Source organism: Pteronotus mesoamericanus, unplaced genomic scaffold (genome assembly GCF_021234165.1).
Source record: "Pteronotus mesoamericanus isolate MK-2021 breed Mesoamerican mustached bat unplaced genomic scaffold, CSHL_Meso_final scaffold_85, whole genome shotgun sequence".
NCBI lineage: Eukaryota > Metazoa > Chordata > Mammalia > Chiroptera > Mormoopidae > Pteronotus > Pteronotus mesoamericanus.
This window is the reverse complement of record NW_026555329.1, coordinates 25,599,073-25,622,683: the sequence shown is the minus strand read 5'-3', so window position 1 is coordinate 25,622,683 and position 23,611 is coordinate 25,599,073. Positions and strand designations below refer to the sequence as shown.

Genomic DNA, 23,611 nt, shown 5'->3' with positions numbered 1-23,611 from the left:
CAACCAGCAGTGCTGTTCTGTCTTACCACACTGTTCCTCACTCACTAAAAGCTTTCCCTTGGAAATGTTTGCTGGAACCCATGGAAGCACTTTCCTGAGGGTGGTTAATAATAGATCTTTGTGGTTTAGCTTAGGAACCGCATGCTACAGAAAAGCATTCTATATTCAGGGGACCTATAACTGAATTGGTTCTTATAAATTTTTTGTTAATACGTTACAGTATAAAGTTATTACTTTTGTCGATTTTAAGACCTGAACTTTCTTTATATTTTAATTTTAAAATGGGATAACATTTGAAAGTTAAGTCCTTTCAAACCTAAACATGTTTGGGATCTTAAGGAAACCTATGAAGGAATATGAGTCAGAATCTCATTTTCTTAAATTATTATTTAGGATTTAGAGTCTTCTGCTATACAAGAACAAGTTGATCAAACAATTGATGATGAAACGATACTTATTGTTCCTTCACCGCATGGCTTTATCCAAGCATCTGACGTTATAGATACGGAATCTGTCTTGCCTTTGACAACACTAACAGGTACTGTAATACAAGTCCATCATGCGCCTGAAAAGTCTTAAAGAGAAAGTCAGGCAGTCACATAACTTAGTTGTTTATGCCTTTCTTGACCCAACAATGAAGATTGGTCTTGTTAAATTTTGCACTTCGGTAGAATACTCCCTTTAAATTCTTGATGTGGATAAGGGAATATGTACATTATATACATTTAAGAGTAACTTGAAACTTAACTTATTACAGATCCCATACTCCAACACCATCGAGAAGAATCAAATATCATTGGTTCATCTTTGTGCAGTCCTGTTTCAGAAGACTCAAAGGATGTTGAAGACTTGGTAAACTGTCATTAGGTAATTCTTCGAAACAGGTAGTTCAAGCAAAGAAGCCACACTGTTAATTACAACATCTCCAAAGAACTAGGAGGAATCCCCAAGAGGCTTAACTTACCATTCCTCTGGCTTTTAAATAGCTACAGTGCTTGAGCCGCATACAGTGTTGCTGCTATGACTTTTTACCTCCTTTAAATATGTCATCTGAGGTCTAGTCTTATGAAAGTGTAGTTGAGTGGAGTATGCGTGGGGGGTCTTTGACTACATAGATCCCTGTGATTAGTGCCATCAGTTAGTAGGGAATTTCATTCACTTCAGCCACTGAGAAAAGTTTAAAATCACCAAAGCTTAACTATTTTAAAAGCAGTAATATTCATCTCTAAAGATCAGATGTGAGTCTCTTTCCAATCTCAAGCAGACCTGTTTATATTTGAGAAGTTACAGCATGGTGTAGGGTTTATCGGTGTGACCTTCCTCAAAAAGATGATCATCACTATGAGACTTGACCAGCATACCTAGGAGGTGACTGTGCGGCGGTTACCTTGGGTTTACTGATGGCTGGCAGTGTGAGCTGACTGAAGCTGGGTGAAGAGGAGAGCATTAAGAGTTAAGAACATTCACTACAGGTTTTTTATTACGTTTAAAGGGAATACGGATGGTAGTAATATCAAAACTCAGAGTTTTCACCTCAGAACCCACTGTCATCAGTTTACAAAATTAGCACTTTGAGGTGAAATGAAATGGGAAGGAAGTTCCCTATCCTCTACTGTGACCGTTTCTTACATGTTTTTGCGATATGAATTCACCCAGAAAAATAAGGAGGGTATCAGAGTTTGCTGTTCACTTAGTGCATTAGCTGGTGAGGGTACGATAAAATTTCTCCCTCTCGGGCAATTTTAAAAAACAAAATTTGCTTCTGTAATGAAATAAAATATAAGTTGAGTCATTCCTATACTAGAGAAGGTTAAACCAAAACTAGCCTCTTAAAGCTTTAATGCATATGACTCTTATAGAAAAGTCACAAAAAAAAAACCTTGTATAAATTATTTTATTTATTATTGTAATTAGATCTTCACAATCAAAGTTGTCTTTTCACCGTCTGTGTTTTGTTAACATGAAATGAAATTGTAGTTATAAGCAAGAGTTGGTTGCCTAGGGAACAATAATTGTACATTCAGTTTAACAGAAATAAAAGAATATTTGTCTTAAAATGCAAGATTGTTTGTTACATAGCCTTGCGCCATGCAATTACATTATAAAAAAATTTTAATTTCAATTAATTTCAAAAGTGAAAATTACTTGTGCTGTTTGAGCTTTAAGGGATGGAATGTTTAAGGGCCATATCACCTCGTTTAAAAAAAAAAAGCAAAGTGATCTATGATGTATCTCCCCTGCAAGAGGGAATTTAGGTTTACAATTTGCATGAAAATCATGTATCAGACTTCCACAGTTGATTCTTCAGCACACCTTATCCAGCTTTTATTCACAGTCTTACATACATAGCTTTGAAGAGACCTGGTAAGTATTTTCGCCTTGGTAGCCTCACTTTCCCACATCATGGAAGTACAGGTTCGCACATATACATAACATGATGATAGAAAATAAGATATAGTAAATTAGATTTCTAAATTTCGGTTCTAAGTCTCCTTGTCGGTACCAGTAGATCTAAAAGAAGAAGAATTAAATAATAGTTTAAGTAACAGCCACTGACTGGGTCGAGTATTTAAAATACAACTAATTCTTTTTTCCCCCTAAATGAGAGTCTTTATGTTAACCTATATTCCTGAGACTTGATGCAGCCAGAATTTAATTCTTACTCTTTATGATTCAGGTAGTACCAACTGAGTTTCCACATTCAAGATCATACTATTCCTGCTACTCAGTTAACTGTTCTATTTTAAAATCAACAGCATTCATCAATCATTTGGCAAGCCATCCAAGAATATATATCTTCTGGACATAGTTTAAGTACAGGGTGAACAAAAGTGGGTTTACAGTTGTTAGTACATCAGTTTATTCTTGTCCACAGGAATAACTGTAAGCCTACTTTTGCCCACCTTGTTTATTTGAATAAAAGATACTTCTTTTAGATAGTGGAAGGGATGACAACTTTTAATTTCAAGTAACATTCATATTGCCAATACAAAATTGGGCTTACATATGCATGTATTTGGTTTAAACTAACTCACTTCTAGTCCCTTCTGGCTTTAGGCTGGAAGTGGGAGGAGGGCATCTCTGGTAGCTTTGTTCCAAAGGCTGCCATAGTGGTGACAGCCAAATTCTTCCCTCAGGTCAGAGTACAGCAGAATCAGTGCATTAGAAGCTGGAGGTCTCATTTAATTTTAACTCAAATGAGCACATTGCTATCACAGTTCAAGTCCTGTCTGAGTCAAAACAATTGCCTTTAAGGGCTTACTGTTTTGATTCTGCCTCATCAAAGGAAACTGCCAACTAACTAATGACTGAACACTGGGCAAATAACCCAACTGAGATCTACCGCCATCTTTGTTTCTGCACTTAAAAGAAAGGCTTCTTTGTGGCAAAATTGAACACTGTTGTGACAAGGATACAACTGCAGCTTTAGGTTCCTCTGGAGAATTAGTTCCATTTGGAGAGAAAAACAGATTAAAACACATTAATTTTGTAGTTATTAGAAATAAACCCAGCATGCTTGTGCTGTGTCTCTTCCCTGAAGAGCAGTAATGGCAATCCCTAAAGCCTGGCGGGCCCTGTAGGTAGTCCTTGAAAGAAAATGAATCAAGTAAATTACATCAAATCTTTGGCCACCTGAATCCTGTTAACTATTTCTTTCCCTCCATTTCTTACCTATCACGAGAAGTTTCTTTTTAGGGTTACAACTCTGGGATTTAGGAGAAAAGAAACTCAGATTAAAAAAGAAAACACTGCAATTAATACTGAGAATTTTGACATCCTTCGGGGTTTGGGGGTTTGTAATTAGAGATACCCTTTCATACAGACCCAGGGCTGGGAATCTGTCCTAGGCACTGCAACCTCCAGCCCTCAAGGATATGCAATTTAAATTCTAAATAGTACTCACAAGTATGCAGGCAGTAATAGTACTCAAAGAGATGCAGACAGCAAAAAATATATTCAGTGGTTTTGGAGGTGGTTGAGGGAAAACAAAAGCACTGATCAGCGTTACCTGTATGAAGAGAAATTATGTCAGGCCTTAGGAGTAACTCCAAGACTTGGTTAGACTGGAGTCTAGGCAATGCTAATTATTACAAAATGCTTCACACTGTAAAATGGTATTTACCATCAGATCTGCCTTATGGAATGTTAATATGTTTAATAAAGGATTTGTAAATATGCTTGATTGTGTTACTTTTAGTACTTGCTCTTTCTAACCTCCTCCTCCTCTATGAAAGGAGACAAGACAACTCAGGAAAACTAGCCTCAAAATAACCTCTTCATTAACAAAGATTAAAAAGCATTTCAATCTCATTCCCAGGATTAATGATTACATTGGGAAAAATTATAACCTTTTTATTATTTTGAATTCTACAACAAAAAAATATATAGCCAAAGCTGTTTTTGCTTAACATTATGAAAATGGGCTAGAGTTGTTTCTGCCATAGAGACAGCAATGTACCCATTCTTTCTAAGAAGTCATGGAAACAAACTTCCCTAAAGTTTTCTTATATTTAATGAAAATGTGCCACAGAAATGTCACCCTCAGACTATAGGAAATAGACCTTTGCTTTTTATTTTATTGTGATAGCACAAAGCTTTATTATACAGGGTGAAAAATCACTATATGCTGACCAAATCTTTTTAAACCAAAGTATAATGAATGTGCTTTAAGAAACAAAATAAATTTAAGATATTAACAGAGAAATGGGGAGTTGCTGGTAGCTACTGACATGTTACATGCATACTATGCAAGCAAACCGCAAATTCAGAAAGCTAAGTTACTTAGCTCACATAATCAACTGGGGATGAAGGTTGTAATCAGTTTTATTCCAGTTACAAACTGCAACTTTGTTGTAATAAAATTAAAAGCATTAATGTAACTAACTGGAATACTATGCTGCTGATACACTGGCCCCTTAGAAGTTTGTTGGTTTAGGGAGGGGGGGGTAGTTAATTGAAACACAATACTCAAGTTTTCAAAACTTTGGCTAAGAGCCTGGGTAAGACACAAAGATACTTACTAGAATCAATAAGGATGTTAAGCTGCCAACAACTAAATTGATGATTCGATCCTGAAAGAGAAGAAAGTTTTTGAGCTATATGGTGGATCCATTACACTTTCAGGAAAGTACAACCTAGGCATTGCATGATTAGAATGAAGAAACAAAGATCCTGCTCCCTCTTTATATGTAAATACAATTTCCAGAAAGGCAAAGTGTACTCAGCCACCAGAGTGGGAAAAAGGTACTTTGGGAAGGCGGACAACCAACTGCAAGTTCCTTGATGGGACAGGACATCTTTTACACTAGAGTCTTGATGATTAAGAAGAACTGAATGGAGAAGGGAAGCTTCCAAAAAATCCATGCGCTGCTGTGAACAAGCCAAGGGCTGAAATTATATAACCATTTTTACAGAAGAGACCCAGGGGCAAATATTACTCCCACTCAGGACAAATTTTAAATTGTGTGTTTGACATATATGTGTATACAGACAATCTATTACATTGTTTTTGCCTTGTGAAAAAGGTTCAGCTAAAATCTTACGGTCTATTCTGAGAAGTCAAGAATATCGGTGCCCATCAGCTCCAGGATACATACATCTGCATACATCCCAACAGTCCTCTTAGAAGAGAAAGAAGCCAGTAAAGATGTTCAGGTGAGAAGCAGCCAAGAAGAATTACTAATCTCCAAACAGCAAGTTGCCAACCAGGATCAAAAAGGAGGGGGGAAATATACATGGTGAAGGGATAGTAACTATGCCAGAAGTTTTTGCCTATCTCTTCTAAAAAATCCTGGCATGAACAGGTATTGTAACTATTTTACAGATAGTAAAACAGCCCCAGGGAAGTTGAAAACCTGTATTACGGGGTGAGGGAGGGAAGGGGGGATTAGAAATTCTTATTAACAAAAGTAAGCACATTAGATCGCGAGAAGAGGCAAACTTTTGAGTCTTAACAAAAGCTTGTTGCGTGGGTCTGTGCAGATGCACGGACAGAAAATGCAGCTACTTCACACACAGTCATTTCTTACACTTCCCCATAGAAAAGCTGAAGATACTGTATTCCCAAAAGAGTGAGGTGTGGGGTGGGAGTTGGAATGGCTGACATGCCACACTCCCAATCTGATGGCTCATCTTGCAACTCGAACACCACCTCTCTGGTAAATCCTTTCAGGACGCCAGCAGGCTCACACCCCTCCTCTCGGGATGTGAGATGTTCCTGTCTTGGGGCTCTAAGATCACACTGCCCACATTACATTTCCTGCACCAAAATAAAATGTGTGGCCTGTCTCTTCAATTAGGACTTGCAGTTCATTGAGGGTGGGAAGACAGCCTACTTGTTTTCCCTAGAGACTGGCAGACTGGCACACTGTTGGCACTAGCTCAGCGATGGCTGGTGAAACAAGAGTCATAAACAGAAGTGGCCAACAGCATTTTCCTTACAGGGCCTCTCACCGACACGGGCTTCCCTCATCGCCCCCCCGACGCCTGGCTTGTCAGAATTCTCGCCTTCTGGTCAGAACAGCACGTGGCCTTGCCGTTCCACACCGGCCACCCAGCAGCACAGCAGCCAGGGCCTGGTCCTGCCCCCCAAAAGGTCATGTTTCTGCAGCTGCGAAGGCCCACCACCCTAATGGAGGCTCCCAGGCTAGGCTCCGCTGACTCGGCAGAAATACTAAGTGACCCGCAGGCATCTCCAGGGGCAGGTTGCCCCAGCACGGGTGCCAGCCCCGTCACTTGTGTTCTGCTAGAGCAGGACCAAGCACGGGTTTAGAGGCTCCAGCTGAGGAACTTGTCCTTCCCGCCCTGGGAGAAGCGAAGCAAAACTAAGGAAGCTCCTTGCAGGAAAGGAAAACGTTGCATGGTCAAAGCCAGGACGACATTCCCTTCCACACTCTGGAGAGGTGGGGGCAGGGGTTGGGGTAACAATGAAAATTCCATTTTTTATTTTACTTCTAGCTTTCTCTGCAACATCACAGGCAGCCCTATAGACCCACATCCTTCCCCAGGGCTCTCAACCTATCAGGTCAGGCTTCACACGCCACACCTGCAAGTCCTGTCTGCCACCCCCACCCCCACCCCCCCACCCCCCGCCCTGGAAATCTGCCCCACGTGGGCACTCTGCTTCCGGGACCACGCCACCCTTGCTGCCTCTGTCTCTCAATGTTCTCCGCAGAAGAGCTCCTGCTGCCCACGTCTCACCCCACAGTTGCTGGGCCAGGAGTCGGGGGCAAGGTGCTCCCTCCCGCTCCCCAGGCCAGACTGAGAGGGCACTGTCAGTAACATCCTCTGCTACGATCTGAATGTCTGTGCAGCCCCCTCCAAAATCCACATGTTGAAATCCTAAAGCTCAACATGACAGGATTAGGGGGTGCTGGGAGGTGCTTAGGTCATGAGGGTGGACCTCCTAAATGGGATCAGTGCCCTTATCAAAAAGGCTCCACAGAGTTCCCTAATCCCTATCAACCTGGAAGAGGGCCTTCACCCAACCATGCTAGCACCCTGATCTCAGGCTTCCAGAACCATTAGAAAGAAATGCTTGTTGCTGAAATCAGCCAGTCCATGGTATTTTGTTAGAGCAGCCCGGATGGAACACGCTATCTTCAATTGCTGAAATGTATGTCCCCAAGTAGGCTCATGACGACTTCTTCCCTTCCTCTTCCAAGTTACCTCAATTACTTCAGCACCTCCTTGGCCAAATCCCTCTTCCTCCTCGGTCTCCTCTACTGCCCTGGGTGCGCTCTCCACCCACCACCACTGACTACATCATCCTACTCTCTGACCTGAGTGGCTCCCTTCCAGTCTCTGACCACGAGTCAGCAGTTTCAGCAACACACAGAAGTCTCCCTGGTGGATATGTTCATCTGCTCTAGACACTGAAAACCGAGCCCCAAGTCGCCCTCAACCCCCGAACTGCTTCTACACTCGCTTGGGTGCTAAGCCTTGCTGTGAAGGCCTGCAACTGTCCTAACTGCCATCTACTTTTCTGTCTCCTCCTGTGCCCTATGAGGTCTTGGAGGCTAAGGGCCATGCCTGAGTTGTTCACTGTCGGATTCTGGGCCACTGCACATGGCTGCGTGGCAAGAATCCAGCCCGAGGCTGCACTCTCCCGGCTGTGTGCCCACCTCAGGCCTGCATCCGCCCAGAGGCAGGGGCACGTTTTTTCAATCAAGACAAAACCAAGCCACGTGACTGAGAGAGATGCCATTACTTGGAATGGAGATTGTATGAAGGTGTCACTGTATTGGTGGGGAGTGGCACTGGCTGTTTCCCTCTACCAATCACCGCTCCCAACACAGATTAGATGCTCAAATATAAGCTGAAAGAACAAACTAACTGAGTTCATGACAAATTTGTGTCTTTGGCTAGGCTTTCAATATATTTCCATGACCTTTTATTTTGGGTTGACTGTTCTCCTCTCTCCAGAAAGTGGTTAGAAGCTCCACCTCAACTCTGGTTCCCAATCCCACCCTTAAAGACGGTGCAGAAATTCTCACCTTGATGGTAAGCATTCATTCTTCACTCTTTTTACATGCTAAGTGTTAGGAAGTTAGGAAGAAAAGAAAACAGGGTAAAAGAGTAATAACCAGGATGGGGATGGGGAACGTAGTTTTAATTAAAAAAAAAACAAATCCCCTCTGAGAATGTGACACTTGAACAGGGGCCTTTACAGGAAGAAGAAACGGGACATGCGAGGACCTGGGAGAAGGGCATTGCAAACAAGCCAGTACAGCAAGTGCGAAAGGCCCTGAGGCAGAGGTGAGCTTGGATAGTAGAAGGAAGAAAAAGAAGGCCAGGATGACTGAAGCTATATAAGGAAGGGAGAGAGAAGAACAAGAATTTAATGCCTTTCTATCTTTCCTGCAGTACATACATGCTCCATGAGGAAAGGTATACTATCCAGCAAGGAGCATTTTCTGGGATGTAGTATGCACATGATTAATAACAGAATAAAAAAAAAATACACATGCACACTCAACAACTTACAGCCTCCAGAAGAAAATCATACTCCTCAGCACAGCATTCAAGGCTCTCTACCCAGCCCTGCCTATCTGGGACCCTGCCTCCCCAGCTCCAGGCTCCAATCACAATGGGACAATCACATTCCCTCACCAGTTCCTGAACTTCCCTGCTCCCACCCCTGACACCAGCTGGACCTCCTGCTTGGGATTCCCTGTCACCTCTCTCTTCCTGTGAAAAATCTTACTCCCGTGCCCAGGTCTAAGATTCAAAAGCCCTCTGATCTGCCGTCCCCAGCAGAACTGCTTCCTTCCTCCTGCTCCCTGGCACTTTGCTCATCCTTTTATGAAAGGACTCAATGCCTTTTAAATTCAGTACTTATTATCCCCAGCCCCCCTTCTTCAGGTCTTTGAAGATAGTAATTGTTTTCTCTTGTGACGGAGAGAGAAGGCAATCTATCCAGCGTGTACGACAGGTCCAACGGGCACAACCTTCCCACCACTGTTAATCTAGAGGGAGTGATTCAGAACCTTGAGCCACTTTCGACAAGTTTGCAACTTTGCATCAAGTTCTGCATTTCCCAATCCAAATTAGGTTCCAAAACCGTAAATAAAAGTCCAGTTCTCCGAAATGACATTCCTTTTCTTCTCCCAAATCACAGTGGAAAACTTGTCAGGTGCCTAGGGGCAGCCCTTTAGGAACAAACCACCTGAGAGGATGCAAAATGCAGGAGAAGGTTTGGGCCCAGCTGAAGCCAGAAACCTCAGGCCTTGCCGGTGGGTGTGACCTGGTTCCTCCAGAGGTACACGGCTCTGCCCACGCAGGAGCTTCCCCTCCCGCTGTCACCAGGGACGACACTACTCCCCTGTGGAGAGTGAGGCGATACCTTTTCTCTGGTCATAGGTACGACTGTTCTGAGACTTCAGAGGAACACCAGACTGACAGGTGCCAGAGGAGGAGTAAGAAAGGATTTACGAGATGCAGGCACCCACGCCCTGAACTCTCAGGGCGCCATGATCTACTCTGTTGCCTGGAGCCCTTAACACAACATTTCCCTCATTTCCCTCATTTGCACAGACAAAGTCAGCGCATAGACATTTTCAAATGTTTCCCTCATAGCATAGATTCCTATTTTGAAGTGGTTTCAGTTGAAAATGTTTTTGTAAACCCATTCTGTCAGATTCTCTTTCTCCCACATACATGCACTTGAAATATATTCTTTTCACTGAAGCACCGTTATGGAAGTCAAATCACAGTAAAAATAGAAAAGAAACCTACTCCACATGTTTAAGGGACAAATGACCCTTAAAGGTAGGACCCACAGCAAGTGCCTGACTTTTACAGGCTGACCTTCAGGATGAGAGGTGCGTTAAAGGGTTGTGAGGTCAGGAGCATGACAAACCGAACTTCGAGTTCTTCTCCTACCATATGCCTGCCTGTGGCATTCAAAAGTCACCTAACTGTTAAGCCTAAATTTCCCTATTTGTACCGTGGTCAGATATGTAGGGTTGCTGTTAACGATTAGGAAATAATACACATAAAGTGCCCAGAACAGAGTAACTGAGATTTAACAGAGGATTGGTAAATAGTTGCTAACATGGTATTAGTCTTATTTTTACCACGTCTAATGGGCATCTCACCACTGAGAGACGAGGCTCCTCAGGGATGAGTGGGAGCTGAGTGGGCCCTATGCCCTGGCTCCAATTACTAGGGCAGCCCCCGTTTCAAATGCACTCCATCATTCCCACAGAAACGCTCACGTCTGTCAACCCACATGTCCCTATGGCAGTTTAGAAAACAGTCACTACCTATACATGGTCTATGGGGTGACCCTAAGAAAAAAAAACTACTCAATTCATTAGACCCAGCCTATTACCACAGACCTGAAAAAGTCCCGGCCACAGGGAAGGAAACTCAGCAGACCACCCACCCATGAAAGGCCAGGCCTCAGTTTAAGTGTTCTCATACAATAATGTATTACATTTACTCCTGGCCTTTTTGCTGAAGCTCAGCAGGGGGAGTGGAGACTTTAATTGCAGGAGAGCCTGAAGAACCACTTCCTGTTTTGGCATCAGCATTCCAGCTTTCTGAACACCAGGCCCCCATCTATACTGCTGGTTCAGGATCTCCCAGGAATGCAGGTTACATTTTGGTGATGCTAAATTATCAGTTCACTTTAAATTTACTATATATCAGTAACTGGGCAAGGCTTTGTGCCTAGAGCTATAGAGAAATGAGGCAACTGGCTCCTCCCTGCAAGGAGCTTACACTCTGGTCCAGAGACAAGAGCTGTTACATCCCTCACAGAAAGGAGTAAGTGCTGGGGGCACCTCTGACCCCCAGGCTCCTAGGAGGAAAGCATGGCCGCAGGCTGGGTTGCAGGGAAGGTCCTAAGGCAGGAAGTACACTGAGAAGAATTCAGATGTTTGGAGAAGACTGGGTGCTACAGAAAGGAGAATATTTGCTATGAGCAGGGAGGCAAAGGGGTCCGTGAAGAGGCGCCAGCCTGGACTGGGCTTCCACAGAGCCTGGATGATATAAGGGGATGTCGGTCCTCCCGATGCATCAGCATCCTCTCAGGAGCTTTCTGAAAATACTGGGTTGGCCAAAAAGTTTGTTTGGGTTTTTTCCATAAGAAAGTTCTAGTAACGCTTAGGTGTCTTTAACTTCATTAAAAACACTTTTGTTAGACTGTATCTTGACAGCTGTCCTATCAGCATGCATTTAAAAAAAAAACCTGGCACTTCTAGTCAAGATGGCGACATTAAGTAAACACAGCTCACCTCCTCACACAACCACCTCAAAGTTATAACTAAAATATAGAACCACCATATCTAAGAACCATCAGAAATCAAGCTGAATGGAAGTCTGACAACTAGGGAATAAAAGAAACGACATCCATCCAGACCGGCAGGAGGGGTGCAGATGCGGAATGGGCTGGTCCACGTGTGGCGGATAAAAATTTGGGAGGGATGTCTCCGGAACAAGGAGTCCTATACCCACACCCAGCCCCCTAGCCCAGGTTCCAGTGTCAGGAAAATAAGTCCCCATAACTTCTGGCTGGAAAAAACTTCTAGAGTCCCAAGCAGTTCCCCTTAAAGAAGCCACACATGGACATACTCAGACTCACTCCCTCTGAGCTCCAGCACTAGAGGAGCAGCCTGAAAGGCACCAGGGGCACACGGAGGGACTGAAGAGTCTGGTGTCAAGGCAGGAGCTGGGGCTTTCTCCCAGACAGCGAGGCGGGCAGAGGCCACTGTCCTTTTCTGAGCCCTTCCCCCCAGAGAGCCACAGACCTGGTAGAGAGGTGCCATATCTGAGACTCCATCAACCCTAACACTATTTGCCCCACTCTGCAGATCCCCTGAGGCTCTGTCCCACCCAACTTATGGACCCACCCAAACTGTCAACTGTGACTTTTCATATAAATGGCTGGTCTTCAGGACGTCAAAACTTCCTAAATCCTATCAAACAAGCAACAGCCAGCCTCCACAAGCCTCCAAGCCTCTAGCCCCACTATCTCCTGCTAATACCAGCAGCCAGCCTAGGTTTACACCTTGGCTTCACTTGGGAATCTCCAAGTCTAACACAAGTAGCAGCCATTTCAAATTGCTTTATAGCTCAGGCAGGGTGGTCCGGGGAAGAACACGGGTGTCTGATCTCGGCCTGCACCACTGGGGAAACCCCAGAGCCTGTGTGCCCAGTGGACAGCTACAGACCACTTCAGAGCACCACCACCCTGCCCCCGCACAGCTGATCCTCCATGGAAGATGGAGGTTGGTAGTCAGTAGTCACAGCCAATCCTTGCAGCTGACTGGCATGGACTCCTATTGACCTGCGAACAGCAGTCAAGGCTCAACTACACAAGGAATGAGTACTCAGACCACACGAAGGGCGCACCTCAAGTACCCAGCTTGGGTGATGGGGAGGCTGTGCCACTGGACTCTACAGGACACCTACTATATTAGGCCACACTACCAAGACAGAGAGTCAAAGCAGCTTTACCTAATACATAGAAACAAACACAGGGAGGCTGCCAAAATGAGGAGACAAAGGAACATGGCCCAAATAAAAGAACAGATCAAAACTCCAGGAAAAGAACTAAACAAAATGGAGATAAGCAATCTATCCAATGCAGAGTTCAAAACACTGGTTATAAGGATGTTCAAGGAACTTAATGAGGACCTCAATGGCATAAAAAAGATCCAGTCAGAAACAAAAGATTCACTAATGAAAAAAAGAACAATTTACAGGAGAAACAACAGTAGAGTAGGTGAAGCCAAGAATCAAATCAATGATTTGGAACATAAGGAAGCAAAAACAACCAATCAGAAGAAGAAAAAGAATCCAAAGAAATGAGGAGAGTATAAGTAGCCTCTGGGACAACTGGAGCCTCAAGAGGTCCAACATTTGCATCACAGGGCTGCCAGAAGGAAAAGAGAAAGAGCAAGAAATTGGAAATGTCTTTGAAAAAATAATGAAAGAAAACTTCCCTAATTTGGTGAAGAAAATAAACTTGCAAGTCCAAGAAACACAGAGAGTCCCAAACAAGATGGATGTAAAAGGGCCCACTTCAAGACACATTGTAGTTAAAATGCCACAGGTTAAAGGACAAAAAGAGAATACTAAAAGCAGCCAGAGGAAAAAAGTTAGTTACCTACAGGGGAATTCCATTAAGACTATCAGCTGATTTTTCAAAAGAAACTTTGCAGGCTAGAAGGGATTGACAAGAGAAGAAATATTCAAAGTCATAAAAAACAGGGGCCTACAGCTAACAGTGCTCTCTTCCCAGCAAAGATATCATTTAGAATCCAAGGGCAGGTAAAGAGCCTCCCAGAAAAGAAAAAACTAAAGGAGCTCATCATCACCCTATATCATATGAAATGTTAAAGAGACTTATTGAAGAAAAAGATCAAAACTAAGAACAACAAAATGGCAATAAACCTGGCGTATCTACCAACAATTGAACCTAAAAAACAAACTAAGCAAACAAGAACAAAGAACAGAATCATGGATATGGAGAGTATTTTAATGGTTGCCATATGGGAGGAGTAGTGAGAGAAAGGATGAAGAGGCGAGGGGATTAAGAAGTACAAATAGGCAGTTACAGAATAGCCATAGGGATGTACAGTACAGTACAGAAAATGGAGTAGCCACAAACCTTACAGGCATGACCCATGGATATGAACAATGGTGGTGGGATTGCCTGAGGGAGTTGGGGGGTGCTGCGTGGAGGAGGGGGAGGGGAAAAATTGGGACAAGTGTAATAGCATAATCAATATTTTTAAAAGAATATAATTCTGATATAATTAGGAAGAACCAATAAAAAATAAAAATTTTTAAAAACTTATCAAAATTGGTGAGTTTTTGTGTAACCATTTTAATACTGAAGATGGAAGAAAATATGCAAATTTTTCAGCATATTATGCTTTATTTTTCAAGAAAGGTGAAAACGCAACTGAAACACAAAAAAAGATTTGTGCAGTGCACAGAGAAGGTGCTGTGACTTACTGAACATGTCAAAAGTGGTTTGCTAAGTTTTATGCTGGAGATTTCTCCCTGGAAGATGCTCCACGGTCAGGTAGACCAGTTAAAGTTGACAGCGATCAAATGGAGACATTAATTGAGAACGATCAACACTATACCACACAGGAGACAGCCAACATACTCACAATATCCAAATCAATAAAGTTATTGGTAAAAATGAAAAATGTGTCTTTTATTTTATGGAAAAAATCATACGGTGTTTTTGGCCAACCCAATACAAATACCTGAGCCCAACTCCCAGAGTCCCTAGTCTTTTGGCGTGCAGGTGAGACAGAACACTTACTAGAGTAGGAAAGAAAAAGTCATGGCATCTATTCAGCCTGATCTGTTTCTCCAGCACAAGGAACAACTAAAGTGGTTTGACAGGCTGAGTGAAAGGCAAGCGGCCAGCTGACCTGGTCCTCTGGGTGACTCGCTCTCCTTTGAGGATCACAAGGAGCACCGTCAAAGGAGAGGAGGAGGGCTCCTGGGAGGAGCCTTTGGGGGTCTGGGGACAGGCGGCTGGCGGACACAACAATCGGAACCACAGCTTTGTTCTTCATACAGTAGCAACCCTCATCCTGACCCCCATCCTCCAAAAGACAAGAAGTAGTAGCACTCTTGCAGTAACAAAAGGCAAATGCCTCAAGTCTGAATTGCTTGAATTGAACTATAGGTCAGAAAAAGATCTTGTTTTACACCTTTTTCTTTTTTAAACAGGAAGAGGAAAGGAGGGTCCTAGAAAAATACTTTAGTAGGTAGAACTTTTGCTTTGGAACCAAAGACCTGAGCCTCGGGGCCCACAACCTTGCCCCTTACACAGAGGTTCTCCCACCCTGGCGGGTGCCTTCCTCCAAAGTCACTCACTGTTTTTATATCACATCCAAGTAGGAATAAAGGGAAAAGAACTGTCATCACCCTTCTTAAAGGATGAATCAGTTATTTGGTGATCAGTGAAAATCAATATGCTGGTCTGGAAACCAACCGGTATATACTACCCTCCATCAAGTGTGGCACAGAAACTTGTCTCGTGGATGCCTCTGGCGGACAGGGTGGGTAAAAGAACTGGGTAGGGCACTGTGCTAGTGCTAAAAAACTCTGCCACCAAAATAGTACAAAAAGCATGACTTTCCCACCCTTTCTAACTAGAGTCCCAATGAAAATTAGCATATTAAAGGTTCTGAGAAGTCCCAAGCTAAAGAAAAAGAACAGGGACTATGAGAACCATCATATAATTCACTTGCTTTACAACTGCACTGTCTAATACGATAGTACTCTGGCCACATTTGGTTACTGAGCACTGAAATGTGGCTCGCCTGAACTGAGAGAGGCTGTAAGTGAAAACCACACACTGGATTTCAAAGGCTTAGTATGAAAAAAACTGTAAAAATATCTCCGTTTTTTATATTGATTACATAATGAAATGGTTGGATTTTGATTATTAAAATGACAACATTTTAGATGTATGGAATTAAGATTCACTTCATCTATTTACACTTTTTAATATGGCTACCAGGGCATTTAAAATCAGGAACATGGCTCACATTATATTTCTGTTGGATAGTGCTTCTTTAGATAATGCTAGGCTAAAGTACAAGCTTAAAAACCCCAGACATTGGGGCATTTGCGCCACATTTGTTTTTCTCCTGAAAGAGAGGTATTATATCCCAGAACTCAGGATGGATAAAAACAGATGAAAAAGAACCATCTGGACATTCTGACCAGGATGTATAAAACAGTCCACCTAGCAATATGTTAACCCAAAGGCATCAAGAAATGAACTGAGCATCTTTCCTTTTTTGTCTACTATGCCTTAGATCTTTACACAATGATAGAGAACTGGTTCCCTTTGCCTTTTGTTCCATTACTCTATCAAGTTTTTCCTAAATACCACGCTAAAGACTGAATAAGTCTGGAGTTCAGTGACGGAAATCATTCTGTGCAGCGAGTACGGAAGAAGGCAGAAGTTCTCTCAGGGATGGTCTGGGATGTGCTGCTCAAGGCCCACTGGGTTACCTATTTATTGCTCTATCATAGATTTCACTCTCTTTCACGGTGACTTTGGGGGACCACTTCACCTACTTCCTGTGCCAGGGCAATAGGTATGAAATGTCTAGCGCGCGTTCAGAAGCATGTAGCACAGGCTGCATAACATACTATCCCTGTCAACTCATGAAAGAGAGTTGGTGAAACCTTGCCAGAGAACTAGTTGTATGATTGAGTAAGTAACCTCCTTCGCAGTTCAGCTTCTTCACTTCTAAAATAGGAATAGCAATGCCCATCTTACAAAGGAATCTGAGGATCAAACAAAGGAAAGCTGAACGCCTAGTAGGTGGCTGGCACTAAGCAGACACAATTTCTCTCCAGACTCCTCTCTACTCTGTGGGCTTCAGTCACCTTTAGGTCTAGTCCTTTCTAGGTTTATAATTGAGGGATTTAGCAGTACCAATTGGTAGTTACAGAAGAGCCACAGAGATGTAGATTATAACATAAAGAATATAGTCAATAATATCGAGATAAACGGGTACGGGGCCAGGTGGGTACTTGAAGCAGTGGGAGGGTCCACTCTGTAAAGTATGATTTACTAACCACTTTGCTGTGTATCTGAAACTAGTACAGAATAATACTGAATGCAAGCTGTAACTGAAAAACAAATTTAAAAATAAAAAATAATAAAATTGAGAAGCTATCTGAAGTGTCAGTTGTTACAAGGCAAATATAAGAGCTCAGAAGATGTCACACCATGACAATAAGTGGGTTTTTCCCCTTTCTGCGTTTTTCTCCTCAGAAGCAGTAGTTCAGTAACATCATTTCCATTATAAAAGGTCTGTTGTGTCCAGTTCCCTGGCATCAGAAAGAGAGCACACTGGGAACACCTGCCTGAAAGTGCCAGTGCGGGGTTTCCCGGGGTCCCCAGGAATCCCTCCGACTCCGGCAGCGGCGGTCAGGTCATCCGTGGGAACGGCACCACTGTGAGTCGTCCTAGCCTTTCATTATTGAGGCGCCGTTCCTGTGCCTCGCCCACTTCAGGTCCTCAAATACAAGTATCTGCCATGTTTAAAAATGGATTCCTCTCCTTCTTCAGGCCTGGCACCTCAACTTATAGGAAACACAATGTCTTCTACATCCTCAGACTTGAGGCCTCTCTCCGTTCTCCCTTCTGTACAATTTCTCTATATCTGGTCATTCTGCCAGCCGCACAGAGGGGGCTCAAGGGAGCTCTGAGTAGCTGAATCTACTGTTAAAAATGCCTACAGCTGCCTAAGTAGGGTTGGGCCTATATACTCTAGGACTAAATGAAGATGCAATAAACAGACATACTTGGAAGAGCAAAGTTTTTGGATGGATTTCAAATGGATCACAGGCAATAGTAAACCTACAGTCATTGACTATTTAGGTCCAAGCAAGTCAGAAAACATCAATATTTTTAAGTGTCTAAATAAATGGACAAATCTATTACCAAGTCATCTACCCCAGAACTCAGGGGCTACTGGGCTAAATGAGGTCAGAAGTCTGCACCCCTCAGAACCCCAATCTGTGCGCCAAGGCATGTGGGGGGGGGGTGATAATGAACCTCTTAGCTCTCCAAATAGGTGGGAAGCCAGATGCCCTGGATCCGACCCCTTCGACCAACAAGTTGCGGCCACTCTCCAGGCCCCACATCCTCTTCAAGTCAAACCCCAATTTAGAGCCGTTCATATCGAAGAGCCCAAGGCCACCAGAGACTGAATGAAGAATCTATCATAGAGCCTTCCCTAAGCCTCCCAAATAAAAGTGACCAGTTTCTCCTCCGACCGCAACATGCCTCCTCTATGCCCTACCATAGCACAGATCCAAACACTTCATTTTTGTTTATATATTTCCTCCACCGAGCTGGGTTCCCTGGACCCCTATGGCCTAACACAAAATGCTCAATGCTGGCTACTGGACTAGAGGCATACTTCTCAACCCAGGTGCTCCATGGGCTGGGATAATGCAAAGCCAGAAGATAAACAAGGTTCAATCATCTCCCTAGAGTTCAAGCTTCAAACATTTTCTTACTGAGACAGTGTAAGAGAAAGCAAAATCTACAGGGAGTTTTAGTAAAATAAAGTATTAGTGTTGTAGCGGGCTGGCAGCTTCCTAGTTCAGGGATCTGCCCCAGACTGCTGGGTGTCCAAGTTCCCTATCCTTTCTGTTACAGGCCCCGGCCAAAGATGAGAAATCCAAAGAGCTCTGGACTTACATGTGCCCTACTTCTTGAGAGAATGAAAGCAATCTGTCGGGTAGCGGTCAAAAGTCACCCATGCCACTTTATAGGTGAAAAACAAAACAAAAACAAAACAAAAAAACACAGGCTAATCTTGCTCACACAACTCAGAAGAAAAATGCTGAGGAAAGGAAAAGAAGGTCTCGTGAATTACCGGCCCCGGACATGACATGGGCAGGGTTGTAGGAAAACTTTCTTTTTAAAAGCCTAAAATAACGTACCATAGCTTGTTTAGGTCCAGAGACCCTTTGATCATTTCCTGGAATGGACGCCAACAAGAAACTCTCATTTCTCGCCTTCACTCTTCTACGCTCGGCTGCCTCAGCAGTAAACCGTTAATGAGCTCTCGATAAACAGTAATCAGAGCACCTCTTTCTTACGGAAAGCCTCTTGCGATGCCTCTTGAGCACAATTGAGGCCTCTCAAGGGTTAGCACTCTTGCGGGTGTGCAAACACCCTCCCCACCTTCCTCCAGAAAAGGGGCTTCCGCACTCCACTGAAGGGCCTCCAACGGCCCAGAATTTTCTGAACTTTTCTCCAGCCCCAGCCTTCAAGGCTCTTCGTGGCCAACCCTGCGCCAAAGAAAGAGCCAAGAGGCAGGGTAAAACATCTTCAGAGGAAAGCCGGATTGAAGAACCGGTTCTTTCTTCCTACAAGTGCCTTCTGGGGCCGCGCGGAAGAGGCCAGCCAGGACTCTGGGTGGCAGGGCAGACAAACAGGCAGACAGACACACACACACCCGTAGGCCTGGAGTCCCCGGTCCGCACTCACCTTGGCCGACGTCTCTCCGAACAGAGGTCTGTTGTCCAGACCACTGGTGCCGTAGGTCCTGGTAGAAAAGTCCTCCATTTTGGGGTTTCTTCACTTTCCCCAAAGTCACTCAAAACCAAGCCAGCATTCCCTCCCGAAGTCTCAGGGCTCCCCAGGCGCCTAGTCACCGGGCACACATAGCCCAACCCCAGGTACGCCCGGGACGTCCTGGCGGTGGTGGGCTCTCAGACCCGGGGGGAAAGACGGCTCCGCCCAAGCCCCGCTCTCCTCCTCATCTTGAGCAGCTGCCGAAGGAAGTGAAAGGAAACACCTTTGGCCAACTCTGCAGGACGCCCCCGCCCGGGCAGCTCCCACTTCCCCAAATCTCAGCGCTCCGCCTGCCCTGCTCGTGGCCGCACGGTCCTCAGGGCACTGCAGCTCGCAGAGCAAGTCGGCTTCCCCCGCCCCGGTCACACGTGATTCCCACCCCTCTCCCCACCCCACCCCCAACGCCGGCGAGCTCGCAGACCTCCAGGCTCAGGTGGGAAAAGTTTTCACGGAAGAAATCACTACAAGACTCTGTTCACCGCCCCAGCCCCAATTCCCCAGCGGCAGAAGAAGTGAAGTTAGTGGCCGAATCAGAGCCTACAGCTCGGCGGACGCCTCCCGCAGCGCTGCGGGTGTAAGCCCAGCAACTTGGATCCCCCTTCATTTGTTGCATCTACGCGCGGGCCGGCGGGCCTTCGGCAGCTCTCCCCTGCCCTCTCTGCGGGCGCCGTGGCAGGAGCGGGCAAGGGAGACAGTCCCACCTGAGCCCTGCACAGCTTGGCCACCCTACCCGGAAACCCCGCGCCCGCAGGCCAAACCTCAGCGTCCCTGGCCGCCCGCACACTGAGGAGTCCCGGCCGCGCTGGGGATCACGGGTCCCAGGTCTACGCCTGCACCGGAATTCGGTGCCGAGGCTCAGGTGCACCGGCAAGAAAGAGATTTTTTCCGGCTGGCAGAGAGCCGGCGCACGGTCCAAGAGCTGAGCTGTGGATTCCCGCCCGGATCCTCCGGCCAGGACCCGCGGCCACTGTCGCAAACCGACTCGGCCCGCCCAGGCCACGTCATGGTCGAGGCTGCCAATCCCACCTGCCGAAGCGATGCATTGGCTGCGGAGCTTTATTTCTAGAGGTGCCAATTTATTCCCGGTGGAACGGCCCGTCTCACCGGCCGCACGTTTCTCAGCCTCCTAGTAATTAGCATCTGCACGAGCCACGAGAGCAAAGAACATTTCCGAAGGTAGCTTTGAATTTGGCTGAAAGCATCTTAGAAACAACCAGCCTGCGTTAACCACCCCAGTCTTTGCTCAACATGGCAGAACAGGGTCATTGATAAATTTGGTTGAGGGTACCGTTTTCTTGTTATACCAGTGATTGGAGTCGTATGTTGTTTACAGAAACAGCCAGGAGGTAATGAATGCTAGGTGCTCCTTTGACTTGTCCACTCAATCCTGCTAGCGCTGGTGCTGAGTAAGCATGTTTGCAGCCACAGCGAATGCTTGTCAACCTCTTCCCCAAGTCTTAGAGCACAGAGAACTGGAGGTAGACAGGCCTCAGGCAAAACAGAGTTACTCTGCATTTGAGGTAATGCAGAAGTATACGAAACAAACACAACCAAGCTAGCTTCCCTGGGCACGACTGCTCCTAGGTAGAAGAGAGTTCTAACAAAGTTTGTGTGCAGGGAGAACCTGTGTTGGGCACGTGTAGCTACATAACACTTAAGAGTCCAAGTAAAGATTCCAGTGGTCCCTCATCAGTTTAGGACAAGGGATGGACTAAGAACCACATAGCTATAGATTTGGAATTGGCAACACTGACTAGAATCAGGTATGGTGTATATCTGATCTACCAGATATATTTTATAAATGATCTCTTTGTTCAAGACTTACTGTTATATAAGGAATTTTCACCCAGAATCATTTACCCATTTTTATTGGAAGGTTGATTGGCTCAACAAATAACTTTTTTTACTCATATTCAACCACATTCATTCAACTAATACTTCTGAGAACAAACACCTTTAAAAACCTGTACCAGGGAATCACCAGACAGGATTATACAGTGATCAAGACACACACAAGACCTTAGTGTTGAGGCTGGAGTAGAAGACAGAGACAACTGATTACAGTCTAGAGGAAGGAGCAGGCACAACACCTAAGAGAACAAGCTTTGAAGTTGATCACATACCGTATTCTGGGGTGATTAATGCGCATCTTTTTGCCCAAATTTTTGATGGAAAAATAAGGATGAACATTTTATATGGGTATTCCTAATTCCATATCTATAGAAATGTTTTTATTTATGCTTATGCATTAAAAGTATAACTATAGAAAGCAATGATGATATATGTATGCAAAATAATGCCCTGGAATATGACTATTGGTTTTGTTTCTAAATATAAGTAAATAAATAATCAATTTAAAATTAAAATGAAAGGGTTTTTTTCCTGAAAGTCTGGGCCAAAAACGTTGGTGCATATTATACAGGGCCTCACACCTCGATGCCATGACCTATGTGATCTTGGGTGAGTTATCTAACCTCTCTTGAGCTTCTTCTTAGGTAAAAAGTAAAGACTGATAACAATAAATGAAACTAGAATATCTAACTTCAGCTGGTTTTAAATAAATATTTATGTATTTAATAGAGAGTTTATGACACCTGGCAAATATGTATCCAAATGGTGGATGTCGTAAGTGGTGATGAGTGAGTGCTACGACCTGGACACTACGGGATGCTACAGGTGTACTCGGGAGGGCACCCGCAGCTTCAGGTGTCAGGGGAAGCGTCCTGGAGGAGTCTTGTGAATCAAGAACCCCCCTCCAAAAAAAGTGTGATTCAGCCAAGGTAAGGAGGAGCATCACGAAGGCTGGCCAGAGAGGCCAGATGTTAGCGTCCAATGTATTTGAGGAGAAAGGCCAGGGGAAAGGATCCCCTCACTCTAGAGCTGCTTAGTCTCTCATCTCATATCAGTTTTGTGCCTGTGCTCCATTCTTTTTCCTAAGAACCAATTTCATCATGATTACTGCTCCCTAAAACTTCAATTTACATAAGGATTTAACTTGTTTTGGGTGTTAAACTCAGGGAGAATAGATCTTGTAGCTCCACTGCCCACCACTTCTTTGGAGGTTCTGATTCTATTTTTCAATTCAGGTTCTCATGAGAAATTTTGATTGGCTGAGTCCAGATTATGGATTGGCTTCTACTTGTAACAGTGCCTCCACCTCCAATCTGCCAAGATGGGACCAGATAGAACATACCTCTTTTAAATTCCACCCCCTTCAGCAGTGTATGGTAGAGGACATTTAAATAAAGAATATAAGTATGTACGGAAGTCAGTGATAGGTTTATCCAGTGTCTTGCCACTCAAAGTGTGGTCCCCAGACCACCTTATTGGTATCACCTGGTAACTTGTTAGAAATGCAGAGCTTCAGTCCTCACCCCAGATCTACTGAATCATTACCTGAATTTAATAAGATCCCAGGAGATTTGTATGTGCCTTGAAGTTTGAAAAGCAACTTCTTTTATATATCTCTATTTTTTCAAATTGGGCCACAGTCCACACAGACGACCCTCCCAAATACCACAGCTCCTCATTTCTTGATTTTCTTTATTGTGCTTCAGTCGCTCATTCCAATGGAACATTCTGGACTTTGCACCACGTTGGAAATAAATCCAGAGACCATTTGGTTTGCCTTGTCCTTCCAATTCACTCTCTCTTTCTCTCTCACTCTTACCGGTCCTTTGGCAACTTCAGTGTCTCTGACCCTTTGGTGTATTGACTTTCTCCCTATGAATCTACTCCCCCGTTTTCACTTTCTTCCAACTTAGACTCTGTATTCTATCACTGCAATTGCTTTTTTTTTTTTAACCCTCACGCAAGGACATTTTCTCATTGCTTTTAGAGAGAAGAAGGGAGAGAGAGATACGTCAATGTGGAGAGAAGTACTGATTGGTTGCTTTCCACACGCACTCAAATGGGGGATCAAACCTGCAACCTAAGTATACGGTCTGACTGGGAAACAAACTTACAACTTTTCAGTCATGGGACGATGCTCCAACCACTGAACCACATCAGGCAAGACTG

The 23,611-nt window shown here is 44.3% G+C and overlaps 2 protein-coding genes across 5 annotated transcripts in view; one reads left to right on the top strand and one right to left on the bottom strand.

The window, feature by feature from the left end:
* Window positions 1-2,083, top strand: part of DMTF1 (cyclin D binding myb like transcription factor 1) — a 39,784-nt gene extending 37,701 nt beyond the window's left edge. For all 3 annotated transcript variants that reach the window (XM_054564099.1, XM_054564097.1, XM_054564098.1), the window contains 2 exons: window positions 394-538; window positions 758-2,083. In XM_054564099.1, the coding sequence (XP_054420074.1) occupies window positions 394-538; window positions 758-867 (255 nt within the window). In that variant the 3' untranslated portion in view covers window positions 868-2,083. The remainder of the gene's footprint in view (window positions 1-393; window positions 539-757) is intronic.
* Window positions 2,084-2,300: 217 nt separating this feature from the next.
* On the bottom strand, window positions 2,301-20,562 carry TMEM243 (transmembrane protein 243). 2 transcript variants are annotated; one of them, XM_054564110.1, is made up of 5 exons: window positions 20,350-20,562; window positions 19,505-19,788; window positions 5,022-5,072; window positions 3,905-4,009; window positions 2,301-2,511 (listed from the first exon to the last, which is right to left on the bottom strand). In XM_054564110.1, exons 2-5 carry the CDS (start codon window positions 19,580-19,582, stop codon window positions 2,389-2,391), a joined length of 357 nt encoding a protein of 118 aa, XP_054420085.1. In that variant the 5' UTR covers window positions 19,583-19,788; window positions 20,350-20,562; the 3' UTR covers window positions 2,301-2,388. The 2 variants fall into 2 exon arrangements, with proteins under 2 accessions (XP_054420085.1, XP_054420086.1); XM_054564111.1 differs by lacking the exon at window positions 20,350-20,562 and having other exon boundaries at window positions 19,505-19,911.
* Between the last annotated feature and the right edge of the window lie 3,049 nt (window positions 20,563-23,611).